This window comes from Limulus polyphemus, unplaced genomic scaffold, assembly GCF_000517525.1.
Source record: "Limulus polyphemus unplaced genomic scaffold, Limulus_polyphemus-2.1.2 Scaffold1699, whole genome shotgun sequence".
In the NCBI taxonomy this organism is placed as follows: Eukaryota; Metazoa; Arthropoda; class Merostomata; order Xiphosura; family Limulidae; genus Limulus; species Limulus polyphemus.
The window spans coordinates 151,197-163,914 of NW_013667309.1; the positions used below are offsets into that span (position 1 = coordinate 151,197).

At 33.1% G+C, this 12,718-nt stretch overlaps 1 protein-coding gene across 1 annotated transcript in view; it reads left to right on the forward strand.

The window, feature by feature from the left end:
- LOC106464597 (transient-receptor-potential-like protein) overlaps positions 1 to 12,718 on the forward strand; it is a gene marked incomplete in the record, with an annotated part of 53,990 nt that overhangs the window by 6,913 nt on the left and 34,359 nt on the right. Inside the window, 6 exon segments of the mRNA NM_001314091.1 lie at positions 977 to 985; positions 3,206 to 3,210; positions 3,213 to 3,216; positions 4,485 to 4,506; positions 4,509 to 4,756; positions 5,561 to 5,772. Coding sequence (NP_001301020.1) covers positions 977 to 985; positions 3,206 to 3,210; positions 3,213 to 3,216; positions 4,485 to 4,506; positions 4,509 to 4,756; positions 5,561 to 5,772 — 500 coding nt within the window.

Sequence of the window (12,718 nt, forward strand, 5' to 3'; positions counted from 1 at the left end):
ATTCGAACCCGCAACCCTCAGATTGCCGGGCCGGTAAGTGGAGAAAGCTAGTTATATGAAATTGAAATAAATGCGGTTCTGTAAATAAATAATTTATTTTTTACTTTTCATATACTTTTAGGAGAAAGTTTACTTCTATCTACCATTGATAAATATTATTTTCATATTGAAAGATTCGTTGTGTGAAAATTTTCAAATTGTTCAGCACTTTTTCCTAGGGTGGTTCTTTGGTGTTATCCATGTATACTACATACATTAAAATCATCTGTTTCTTGGATACTCCAAAGAATAAATTTCCCCATAATATTATTATCATCCGATATGTTTTTGTTTTTTGTTTCCTTTTTCTTTCACTGTCGTTGACATGAAAACAATTAATGAGTGCAAATTGAGCGATAGTTTCTATTTGTTTTGAAATGTAGAGACAGTGATAAATCTATTTACTTATATGAAGAAAAAAAGACAATGTAATACTTTGTATGTTAGATTAACTTCGTTTACTGGGAGAATAATACTTCGTTAAAAATAAACAGTATCGGTTAGGATATTATACCGGCTGGCTCCAATTATCTCATGTACGCGCAGAGATGCTATTTCACGTTTAAATAAACATGCAATTTTGAATACTACCGGTAAGCTGGAAATGTTATATGTACTTAGACATTAGTTTCAACACATCTGAACTTAAAGCAAGATAATGTGAGGCTTTCATTCGTAAACATTTCATCAGTTTTTTTTCTTTAACAGTTTGAGTACAATTATCTTACAAGGGAATTCCTGATGGAGGCTTTCATTCGTAAACATTTCATCAGTTTTTTTCTTCCCTTGTAAGATAATTGTACTCAAACTGTTAAATTTCTGATGGAGGCTTTCATTCGTAAACATTTCATCAGTTTTTTTTTCTTTAACAGTTTGAGTACAATTATCTTACAAGGGAATTCCTGGTGGAGTTTTAGCTTGACGTGTCTTTCTTTTTATTCTAATGCATTTGCAATTACGAACATCCTTAGAAAGTTTTTAATGTAGAAAATGACATAAAACTAAAATAAAGTACTCTTACTGGTTCATATAACTGAGAAATTAGTTGTATCTGAATGTGAAATTTGCAGACATATGTTGTTTTTTCTTGTAGCAAAGCTGCATTAGGCTATCCACTATGTCCACCGAGGGAAACCGAACCCTTGATTTTATCGTTATAAATCCGAAGACTTATCGCTATCCCACCGGGGGACGCAGGCATATGGAAAATTATTATTTTTCAGCTTATTTTGCTAAAACACATTCTAAGTGAAGCATTCTTATAGCATTAATAAGTTGAATTCCTGTTAGTGAATAATTTATTTATTATATATTCATCTTAATAATTGTCCTGTCAAAATATGTTTGTTGTTGTAAGTTCCCAAACTTTAAGATGTTTTCTTTCAATTATATACTGTAACATTGTACAGGGAGTTTAAAAAAATGAAGAACCAGTTAAATGAATCAAATAACAATATTTTTTTCTTCTTACATCGCCAAATAGTGGGCAGTCAGAACCCTTTCAATAGTATTTAACGCCGTTCTACTAACTTTATAATAAAAATTCCTGTTAATTTCTAAATTTCGACACAGCTTGTGTAATCTTTTCTAATGTTATAATTTAGAAACAGTTTTTGTGACATTGTTCTCATGAAACCATTTTTTTACATAACAGAAGAATATAAATAGGTATTATTTTCACGATAATGTACAAAACCTATATTTGGAACAGTCGACGTACATCGTATTAGGACGAGGTAGTAACAGGCCAATATGCAGAATGTTTGAAAGGGGATTCAAATTTATGAGATCAAAAGCCAAAACATATTGTGCGAAGCACAATAAGCATGCTAATGCTACGGGGGTCTGGGGCATGATCCCCTTTAGAAAATTTGTAAAAAAAAAAAAGTGCTATGAGATTAAATCTGGAAGTAATTTTACATGAAATATAGCTTAAACAATTGTATGGCTGTTCACATAAAATCCACAAACATCCAATGAAAAATCAACAAATCATTCTGTTGTAACACTGCATGTGGAGCTAGACTAAAATTAGCATAAATATGTATGTTTTATTATAATAAAGTACTGTGCTATCTACATACAGAATAGTTATTGATTGTTAAATTATATCACTAATTTAAACAACTGTGTACAACATTAATATATTAGATAACATATACGTACATATATATATACACTACTGAAATAACATGTTAGCATGCTCCATTCTTCTGGTGTGGTTTTCCATAAATAACTTACATACAGTTTCAACGTTGATAGCAGTGTCATAATAATTATGTAATAAAGCTAGAGCACTCAGTCTTTCGGTTTGTGCACACCTCAGGTAATTATTCAACCAGCGGTGAGCAGATGCCGAATGTTCACATGAACATGAACTTAATGGCAGTATGTTTTTACATCACAAAAATAGGGGGTTCCGCCGAACCCCATCGAACTCCCCCCCCCCTTCCTGCGTACTTACGTAAGTATATGATATCAAAGCAGTGAAACAGTATCTTTCTTAGCAGTAACTCTGATGAGACAAAACTATAAGGCTATGTCTATTTTTAAACTCTTCGGAATTAATTGGCTTAACATGAATATCCAATTACAATAGAGAATAACTGGCTGACGCATAGGAAGGCCGCGGAGTAATGACGTGTTAAAGTTAGGAAGGACGTAGGACCCCGGAGTAATGACGTGTTAAAGTTAGGAAGGAAGTAGGATCCCGGAGCAATGACGTATTAAAGTTTTCCCACCCCTTGGCCCATTCGGAAGTGACCCACTCCTTGGACTGGACATCGTCTCAACCGAGAGCTATAAAATTGTTTAGAACAACGGGGTCGATAACTGCGCGAATCTTATTTTTAACAACTGCTTATTAGTGTTGTGTTTGCCACAGATTTTTGTTCACTTCCGCGTTTTTTTTTTTTTTTTGTTGTTGTTGTTTTTGTTTAACGATGCCGCCCTAGGCTTTGTCAGCCTGTGCGGAAATACGTCACAGCCCCTGGGGTGACAAAGAGTGTTAGATCTAAACTCCGATCCCTCTATGTCACTCCATGGGATGTTCTAAGGGAATATGCCAGGTGGGATGGCAATCAGTACAGCGGTTCGCCAGTCATAAGCGGAACAAGCACACACAGACTTTGTCACATATCGGTTTAAATATAACATATCCATTTGTTGTTGTTTCAGGTAGTTATAGCTAAATTTGTTATATCTCAGGTAGTTATAGTTAAATTTGTTATATTTCAGGTAGTTAAGTTTCAGTTGTTGTTTCGGGTAGCTAAATTTCAATTTGTTGTTGTTTCAGGTAGTTGCATTTCAATTTGTTGTTGTTTCAGGTATTTACCTATCAAGTTATTGTTGTTTCTGGTCGTTTCCGACGAAGCCTTTGGTACAGTAACAGATCTAATAAGACCAGTTTGGTGCCAAAACCCTAAATTCTTAGTTGAAACAGTAATTTTAATAGCCTATTGCATTGTTTTTACAATTAAAAAAAAAAAAAGAAATAGGCCGGACGGCACTTAATGGTTAAAGTGCTGATCTGCGGATCGGATGGCCCAGAATTAGAGCCCGTGATGTGCCGCTGATCACAGTAGCCAAATAGGTGACGGGTGCTATACTGGTTACCCTCCCTGTGGTCAGTAGTTATAATTAGGGACGGCTATGTATGAACCTTGGGGTCTCTGACTTGGGCATTTAGCCCGTGTGTCGCGTGAGGTGCCGTTCAGGTTGAAAATACCAAATATTTTCAAAGAAATGACAAATGCACATTACGCTTGGATAATCACAAGCTTTTCTAAATCTGCTGATTTCTTGATAGTACGTTGCACTAGTCTAAAAAAAAGTGGCGTTTATTTCTTTATCATATTTCGTCCTGTATGTGCTAGTCTGTTATTTTAAAAATTCAGCGTATTTTCTGTAAAACAGCTGCTTCAGTTATATGCAACAATATTCCAGGAACTTGGTTAAATAAAGTAAAAAAAATATTAATTATATAGGCTTAAGTGTAATGTTATGACGTAATTACTCTAGAATAAAACAAAACTGTAAGAAAAGATTGAAGACAGTTTAGTTAAATTTATACTATACAGTGTTTTCGCAATAAACACATATAAGGTAATTAGTAATGAAGACTTCACATTCTTAGTTCCTCTTCCATACTTTTAGTGGGAATTTTTGGAAAGATTAAAATGCCTCTTTCCTCCGCCCTTGCTGATAATGTTAATATTATTATCTCGACACTTCCGTTGTTGTAATGGAAGTTAAAACATAATTAAAGGTTTGTAGCATTAAACTATGATATTAGTATTAACAACTAATTAATTTGTATTGAAAATTAAACAGAGTAGTATGCACTTTTCCAGAAGCCCTGATTTGCCAAAGTTCCCCTTGTTCACCCACGTGAATATATTTAGAATATATTATACTATTTTCATTTCACTGCGATGTTTTTATCAACGTTCTTCTCTCTCCTACTCCTTAGCTTTCCTGGGAGTTGGAACACTTGGCTATGCGTGAGAACGAGTTTAAAGAAATTTACCTGGAGCTGAGTAATCAATGTAAGTGCTACTCCTGCGATCTCCTAGACCTCTGTAGGAGCACGGAGGAAGTTATCGCCGTTTTGAATAAGCAGTCTGACTCGGACTCCGAAGACGACGAGGACGAAGAAAACTCAGACAAACTTACCTTAGCTCGTCTAAAGTTAGCACTAAAATATGAACAAAAGCAGGTAGGTTTGTGAAGAGGAAAATGCCTGTAATTGTTAATCAGATTATTGACATACAGGAGATTTCAAACAGTAGGCTATGTTAATATGATTTTGTGACATTTTGGGTTGTTACTAAGGTGGTCGATATGTTCAAGAGATGTTAAACGGTAAACTAACTTAATAGAAGCGTGTGATATGTTATGCTGTTAAACACCAAATAAGTTTAGGAACGAAAAGAATAGATATGACATAACATTAATGTATTGAGTGACAATAAGATTTTCTTTATCAGTTTGTTAAATTTATACACAATTATATTATTATCGCAATAAAATACCTGATAAAGTAACGTGAAAATGTAAGAAAACAATACAAATTCTTCTACATTGTAACAAACTATTATCTTAAAGTTGGTTTTAAAATCTGAACTATTATTTTAACACTTAAGTTTTTAAAACAATCCAGTCTTTATTTTTAATAGGCTAAAATCGTTTTCTTAATACAGGAGAGAAAAGACAAAAGTATAATAACTTATACCATACTTTTTAAAACGAAGATGACAGAATGAAGCCTCCTGGTGGTCACCGGTAAAACTGAGGGCTTATAACGCTAAACTTCGGGTTTCTATACCATAGATGGGCACAGCAGATCTAGCCCATTGTGTAACTTTATGCTTAACAACAAACAAATAGACAACATGAAACGACAGAAGATGTGAATATCTTTGGTCACTAGTAGTTAGTAAAACTTTAAAATGCATTATCAAAATTATATATATTTTATTAGTTAGTTTATTTATTTATTAGTTTTTCTCAAAATTACCAGTTTATAGCGCACCCTAACTGTCAACAACTGCTAACATCCATCTGGTACGAGGGTTTACCTGTTTGGCGACGGTGGAATGGTGTGATGAAGATTTTTATGTGTTTTGGATTGATTACCTGTATGCCCCTGATAGCGCTCTATTACTTGACGTTTCCTATGTCCAAACTAGGTCGTGTCGTCCGATCACCCTTCATGAAATTTATCTATCACAGGTACGTGTTTTTTGTTGTTTTATGGGGTACAATTTTACTTTTTTTTACAAATATGGCCCAACTTAGATGCATCTCACTCTAGTGGATTAAACATCTCATATTTTGTTGCAATTTTGTGAGAGATAAAATCTAATACAATTTCATTATAAATCACATTTTACTCACTAATGTGAGAAGCTTCTAAAAACGCGAGGCCCAGCCTATCGTGTGTCCTGATTGAGTTGAATAAAATCTGGAATTAGACTTATTTTTCAAACATCAGGTAGACGCACAAATTATATTTATAAAATAGCCACGTGATATTTATTTATATTTTTAAAATAGTAGTTATCAGCTGTTTATATCAAAAGGAGTTGATAATAACAAATTCGGAGAAGAAGCATTACCTAATCGATAGCGTGTTGGCCTGCTGATCGAAATGTCCAAAGTTCTAACTGCAATATTCTACCGAATACGCTCAGAAATTTTAAAATAATAATAATAGTCATGATAATCGATTCCGCTATTCGGTTAATAGTAATCATGTGGACGGCGGATGACGCTGACTGGTTGCTCTCACTTTGGACAGTAGTTTTAAATTAATGATATTTATGCCTTAATCGTGCAAGGGATCTCTGATCTGGCCGTTTAGCCCTTGTGTCGCATAAGATACTTTTCAGGTTGAAAATACCAAGTACCATTACCAATCCGAGTTAACTTCTAATGTATTGAAAACACCCTGAATTTGTCTGGTTTACAGATGAATAGAATATACGTATAGTAAAGATTATCTTATTTGAAAATATGTGAAACGTAAAATAATATGGTTTTATCGAGTTTAAAAATTTGCAGAATATAAAAATGGAGTGTTTCTCTGGTTTGCAGATACATGAATTTAAAAAAAAAAAGATTTATGTTGCTTAAAGATTTGTAAAATGTAATATTTTTGTTTAGGATTTTGAGATAGGCGGAGTGTAAATAATAAGGGATCCCGTGGTTTGAATATACGTGGAGTGTAAAAAGAGGGATTCTCTAGTTTGGATATAGGTTAAATATGAAAATATGATTGAAGAAAGGTATAGTGTAAAATGTAAAGGATTCTTTGATCTGAATATATAAATGGCACGTAAAAAGCAAAGGGTTGTTTGGTTTGAATAAGTAAACTATGGGAGCGATGGATTATATGGTTTTGAATCACGCGGTTTGAAGATATGGAATGTAAAAATCGAAAGATTCTCTGATTTGAAGATACGTGTAGCTTGAAAGTAAGGGATTTTCTGGTTTTGAATCACGCGGTTTGAAGATATGGAATGTAAAAATCGAAGGATTCTCTGATTTGAAGATACGTGTAGTTTGAAAGTAAGGGATTATCTGGTTTTGAATCACGCGGTTTGAAGATATGGAATGTAAAAATCGAAGGATTCTCTGATTTGAAGATACGTGTAGTTTGAAAGTAAGGGATTATCTGGTTTTGAATCACGCGGTTTGAAGATATGGAATGTAGAAATCGAAAGATTCTCTGATTTGAAGATACGTGTAGCTTGAAAGTAAGGGATTATCTGGTTTTGAATCACGCGGTTTGAAGATATGGAATGTAAAAATCGAAGGATTCTCTGATTTGAAGATACGTGTAGTTTGAAAGTAAGGGATTATCTGGTTTCAAAATACATGGAATGTGAAAGTACGGAATTCTCTTGTTTGAAGATAGTGAAATTTTAAAAATTGGAATGATTTTCTGGTTTAAAGATAAGGGAAGTGTGTAAGGAATGGATTCTCTGGTTTGAAGATACGTGGAATGGTAAAGTAGGGAATCTTATGGTTTGAATGTACGTGAAATGTTAAAGAATTGAAGCATTCTCTGGTTGAAGATATTGTAATTTCAAAAATTGAAGGATTTTTCTGATTTTAAGATATGTGAAGTATGATAGTAAGGGATTTTCTAGTTTGAAGATACGTGGAATGTAACATGTAAGGGATTCTCTGGTCGGAGTATGCATGAAGTGTATAAGATAAGAATATCGCTGGTGAAAATCTTTCTACTGTGTTCACTATTAAAATAAACTACAACTTTAATGAAAGTTATCTAAAGATTGTAACTTTTAAAGTTTTTACAACAATAATAACGACCGAATTAAAAGAGAGGGTAATGTTTCTCAAGGTTGCCAGTTTTTTTAATAATCCATATTTTTCTCATTCACTTACACGTCGGCCACGTAGTCATGGACGCAAACACAGAACAAAATGGGACTAAAGTATAGGATAGTTTATTACAAAACTTCTTGGAAGTTTATCAAACAAAACGTCCCAGAGGTTAATATGTTATCAATTAATAAACTTACTTTTGTTCAATCAATCATAAATACATGTGTCATAAAGTTTGATGGCAATGTAAACTAGCTATTATTTGCTACTGTTCATCAGTTAAACCTAACACAACAACAACAACTAATGAACATAAGGAAAAGGTTTACCCTATAGTTTCATTGATTGACAGGAGTATATAACTAATAAAATTAGAATCGAATGTGTTTTAACTTGATAATTTTGGCCAGCATGCCTTCCAACAGCTATAGGTAATTCCAATGGGAGGTAACTTCAACCAGCACGTTTTACCTTATAGTTACATTTATCGACAAAAGTATAGAACTAATTAAGTTAGAATCAATATTCAGAGTCCCTTCCATACCGCATTTTTACCTAACACTATTAGCTGTTCTTGCAAGAGAACCATTAGCAGTAACAACAGTGTTAGATAACTTTTTATCCTCTAAATGCGCATGTAATTCATCCACTTACATTTATTCTCCCATCAACCACGTGTTCACCAGTAACCCTGATATTGTGAGTAATGAATATTTACGACTACTAACGAGTAAAGGTCCCAAATTCCGTGAATGTTCAAATATTAATTGGATACACACCATAAGAGTAATCACTAAGTGAATCATACAGTAAGAAAGATCATTTGATTTGGAAACTATGTAAATATAGTTAAAGCATAACCAATAAACGCACAGCGTACTTAAAGAAATTCACTATTCACAATAATGAACATATTATGGGTAAGAGAAAAATTATTGAGCATTTAGATTATTCACATGGTAGATTTATCACCACACCCGCAGACAAACAGCTAACAACATTTAGATTATTCACATGGTAGATATATCACCACACCCGCAGACAAACAGCTTGATAAATCTACCATGTGAATAATCTAAATGTTGTTCCACAACCCGCAGACAAAGAGCTAACAACATTTAGATTATTCAAATGGTAGATATATCACCACACCCGCAAACAAACAGCTAACAACATTTAGATTATTCACATGGTAGATTTATCACCACACCCGCAGACAAACAGCTAACAACTTTGTTTTCATTTAGAAAAAGGTTTGTATTATAATTTAACATAAAGAACTAAAGTTAATTTTAGTCATTTAAACCTTCAGATAAGAAACTTTGTAAACACTTGAAAACCGATACGGAAAGTATCACACTTCAGTTGTATCATATTTTGGTGTACATTTGGTTGAATCAAATAAAGTTATACCTAAATTATTTTGGATTTCCAAATTACATAAAGTACCATATAAATACAGTTTTATTGCAGGGGCGAAAATCGCTAACATTGAGGAATTGTTAATTCTGATAGATAATGGTCTGAAATAAATTAAAGAACGTGTAAAGAAATATTGTTTTATTATCCAAAACAGAACCTGTATTAATCCATTCATTGTGTATCATCTGTAATTGCATTGATTATAAAAACAATTAAAGGCTTTGACGCTAAAACAATATAAACGTTTGATTTCAGTAATATTTACACTAGCCTTCTAATTGATAAAGTTACAATGAGTCATTTAATAATTGGGGTACAATACTAATAAACACAGAACTTTCTATGATAATGCCATTCACTAAATTACCAGTTTTATATTAAATGAATTCTTACAGACCATGTCTTTTTTACTTAATACGGTTGTGCATTTTGGCCAACATGTCTTCCAACACACACGGGGAATTCCAAAGGGAGACAACTTCAGTCCGCAAGTTGTAGACCTGTATTTATTTGGAATAGAATTTTCATACATTATAAACTTCACTAAGGAAAGCTATAGTAAAGCCTTAAACATGAGTCGTGCTTGCAGATAAATAGATGAAATTATAATGCCAAGTTATCCAGGTTTTCCAGACACAGTCGAACAAATTTATCCACCACAGTTCACTCTAGGAAAAAGCTCTTCCACTAACACAAAATACAATATTTGGATTGAGGTATCAGCGTCATTAACGGAACATTCAAGTTTAAGGTTTTAGATAAAAATGGACACTTTCAAATTCGAAGTTCTGACTTTTTCACTCCTTAGTAGGAATATTTCAAACGAGCGATGTGGCAATGCTCATTACTGTCAGCTTATTAGATACAATAAAATTAGCTCATCATTACTCACTCTCATTTTCATAATCGAGGTTTCTTATTGTGTATTTTAAACACGAAATTCGTTCAATTTTATGGGATATTTATGACCTTTTAAAATTTTTCGCGACTACACTTTAATTCTTCGGAATATTGTTTAGAAGAATAGGGAACAGCTTTAGTGTAATGATTACCATTAATTTGAACTCAAGTTGGTTTACGTTACTATTATATATAGTTACAATAATAGCTATATATATAACATGACACTACATTACTTGTTTAGTTACATTATCATTTGATGATTACTGTCTCTGCCACATTCTGAACATGGTATCTTTCCTTTCTGAATACTGTTATTTTTATTGAACTCTCTATTTTCAAGAGGCTTAACATATTTCCTTTTCGATTTTTACAGAAGATTTAATGTAATTTACTACTTTTTGTGTTTGTTATTTTAACTTAAAGTAAGAGTAGTTAAGTTTGTTAGACGCACCACGTATTATATTTAGCATGTTTTTCCATTGTATTACATTTAACATTAGTACATTTTAATGGACAGTTTAGGTACTTTTTATATATTTTTGCATCTTCATAAAAACCGTTTTGGTATTACTATGGAAAAATTACTTCTAGAAATTCGAAATAGTTTAATTGGTAACATGTGTCTAATACAGATGTCACTCCTTCATAAGAGTGACTTAATGGGTTTTCTTTGGTCAAAATATGTAATGTGGAGGAAGAACGAGCATGTTATATTAAGTTTACGCTTTCGAAACAATTTTCTACTACAACAGTAGCTCGAGCAGACAGCTAGAGTTTCCGTGTTCCCTCGATAAGAAATATTACATTATCTATTTGTTGTTACTTTCATTAACAATATTGGTTATACCGTTGTAGTACCGAACTGTGCTACATGTTTTCTACTCCTTTTAGTTTAAAAATTAGGTTCACAACAAATTTATTTTGGGCAAATTTGGGCTAATTGGGTCAAGTGTAAATTAGGCGTTTTCTTGTCTGATTCTCTTGCAGAAATAACTACGTGCTTTTTAATTAGCCCCATAAGTTATTCTTATCGGCGAACTCGTCAATGATCTTCACTGCTCGTTGGCCGACGTATCTGATAAGCACCAATCACTGTTTTCTTATGTCAGAAACTTAAAAGTTTATTACCATACCTAAAACAGCAGATTTTTCCATAGACTTTCATCAGACTTTACCAGATTTCTGTTAGATTGTTACCTATACTTTCCACAGACTTTTCAGATAATTTTCACAGATTTTCGAGAGACTTTAAGAAGAATTTGCCTTAGAAGTTTAGGAAAATTCTAATTCATGTTTGTCAGTTTTGCAAACATAGTTTACTGTTACTAAGTTTCCTTAAGTTATTCAAAGAGAGAGTTCAGTTAGACTAGTGCTCTTAAAGTTTTGGCCTAACTCTGTGGTAACAAGGTCAATGTATTATTTTTGTATAGTTTTACTTTTTGAGAACGTTACAAGTTCTCCAGTGGCTGTAGAGTGTACTTCTACTTTTATTTGTATGGGCAGGCGGAATTGCTCATAAATTTATGTTGTTTATTCAGTAAGAGTGTAAGTTCGCCTGTGATCAAACAATCAGTTTATATTGCGAATTTGGCATTAATTGCTTTATTTTTCAGTGTTAGAGTTGGTAACTTGGAGACATTCTCTATTAGGGTAAGACAAAGGTGTATGCTAGTCTAGGCTACAGAGGGAAGGGAAAAAACACACACAAGCTTTCGGTTCAAGAAAATCTTCGATTCTCGGGCTAACCATACTGTTCTTTTTCTTTTACAGCTACATGATCATTTGCCCTGTTGTTATTTGTGGTGTTTCCTTCAACTGTGTAATAGACACTTGTATTCTGTGTGACATTTGTCTTCTGTATAATTTTTTGTGTCCTAACCATCACACCCGTCGAGAAACACACTCACATACGGTATCCTCGAATCACCTGTTTTTGCGAGCCCGGACTTCTCTGCTTTGTCAGAAATCCTCAACACACCACACTATTTAGTGCATCGAATGTTATTACATTTAATACTAGTTTGTTGTTTATTACTATTATTTTATTGTGACATTTTTTGCAATGATAGCTTGATATGCTCATCTGGGACTAACCTAAATATCCTAAACTCGCCAGACTTCATGATATACTATAGAGATTACGGCCGAAAATATCGTTAACAGCGAGGGTACCCGATTGATAAGACAGTGCATTCTAATCTTTATAAGTAGACACGTAAGAAACGTGTACTTGATATACTGATAACCAAGTTAATTTTTAATTTAGTTCTAAGTACGCAGTTTGTTCTGATAGAAAATTAATAATAATTATTATTTCAGCTTTTATTTCTCTGTTTATGATCAAAAACACAGGTCTACTATAGTTTTATTGTCTAGAAATGTTTACATGTTCTACAGTAATTCCTGTACGCTGAATCTAATAATTATATCCATTTTTCTCCATCACGTACAGATCTTTCACAAAACTTCATAACGCAATATATAAAAGAAAGACCACAAC